General features: G+C 38.0%; 1 gene segment (V, D, J or C); it reads right to left on the minus strand.

The window, feature by feature from the left end:
• Window positions 1-345: 345 nt before the first annotated feature.
• On the minus strand, window positions 346-754 carry LOC115819422 (immunoglobulin heavy variable 3-33-like). The segment is given in 2 exon segments: window positions 346-647; window positions 748-754. Coding segments are annotated over 2 exon segments (309 nt in total).
• Between the last annotated feature and the right edge of the window lie 1,008 nt (window positions 755-1,762).

Here is a 1,762-nt window from a genome sequence, read left to right on the forward strand (position 1 = left end):
TGGGTTGAATTCAGTGAATGCACATGTTGTATTGATTCACATTTTTGCAAATGTCAAAGTGTGAAATATTTCATGGTTGATTTTACAGTTCATGGTTAGAATATTCAAGTGCATTCACCAAGATGAAGATGGCTGCCATGCAAGGCTGAGACTTACAGAACCATGTGTGATTACAAATTTTAATTGGTGGAGAAAATAAATAAGTGACTGTCTGACCATATTTTGTTGTTGAGCTGAATGTATGAGTACCAAGGGGGAGACTTACAGTATCATAATTACAGTTCTCCCACATCCTTCCCCCTTTTCATTTTTGTACAGTTGGTTGTATGAGTTTAATCACAGTGATTATCTAGCACAGTAATAAAACGCTGTGTCCTCAGTCTTCAGTTGGTTCATATGAAGGTAGAAATCAGAGCTGTCCTTGGATGCTGTGAAGCGGCCCTGCACTGCCTGGGCTGTGTTCTTGCTGCTATCAGAATAATAGTAAATGATCCATTCCAGTCCTTTTCCAGGTGCCTGACGGACCCAGTGCATCCTGTGGCTTGACAGAGTAAATCCACTGCAGGCACAGGTGAGTTTGCAGTCTTCACCTGGAAACACAACCACTGACTGTTCAGACTGGGTGAGAACAACCTCACACTGGACACCTGAAGGAAAACCAGTCAAAAACATGTTAGAAAAATCACGAATAGCACAAATATCGGGAAAATGAGTTGTTTATTTGTTTTAAGTAATACATAAACCTACTTTGCATGGCTGCTGACAGCAACAGTAAACACAGGTAACATGTTTTGTGATGAAAATGAACTGATAGAAGCAGCTCTTTTGTCTTCTCCAGAGATCAGAGGGATTTTCACTGGACTGTTTTTTTTCTGCATGGTTGTCATGTTTATATAGGTAGAGAATTTGCATTGCTTGCTGGGGCATACACAGTTTTCATTCAGTTTTCATATCAGTCCTGACTGAGTGCTCTTCGCAGTATTAAAAGGAGACAAGTGTTGCACCCCTAGAAAGACACTCGCGCGGCAGCTCTTTCTTTGCAGGTAACTTTCTAATAAAGGCCCAGTTCGTCTACAAAAAGTTTTATTTTTACATGTTTCCTCATTGCTTTTTCCATTCTTGTTACATTTTTTCTTCTTCTCGAAAGATCCTGGCTACTACTAATGTCGTCACACAACTTAAAGATTTTTTTAAAGTGACCACACCTTATTTAACAACATTACTAAAACGTTCAATGTAAAACATTAAGAAAAGAAACAAAACATTTTTTTTAAACATTTCCTTCTAAATCTGCAACGCATGTTTTTAAAGGGCACAACACCCTCCCCCACAAAAAAAAAAAAAAAAAAATGTTGACAAAACATTTTTTAAGCTTCAGTACAACTTATACATATCTGAAGATTAAACTACAAAACTTTCATACACTGTGACACAAGCATTTTTCTACAGTTTTAGAGTACTTACACATTTTTCCACATTACAACAGCATAAACAGGACATATAGGAATATCACTATACTTTTCCTGCAGAGGTGTATAATCTTAACTTACGGTACATTGGTGGGCCCCCCAAGTCCATTAAGATACCTATGGCTAACTACCATTCCACCTCTCTTAATGTACATCAACGTGATAAATGCTTCAAGCTGTAAGAACATCCATTGCAGAAGACTGTGTCGACCGTCCACTTCTGCCAATAAACTTAGTATTGTCCTAAATGTACTCTTACTGTAATCTTTTACGTGTTCCACAGTCCTTTCACT

Source organism: Chanos chanos, chromosome 8 (genome assembly GCF_902362185.1).
Source record: "Chanos chanos chromosome 8, fChaCha1.1, whole genome shotgun sequence".
In the NCBI taxonomy this organism is placed as follows: domain Eukaryota; kingdom Metazoa; phylum Chordata; class Actinopteri; order Gonorynchiformes; family Chanidae; genus Chanos; species Chanos chanos.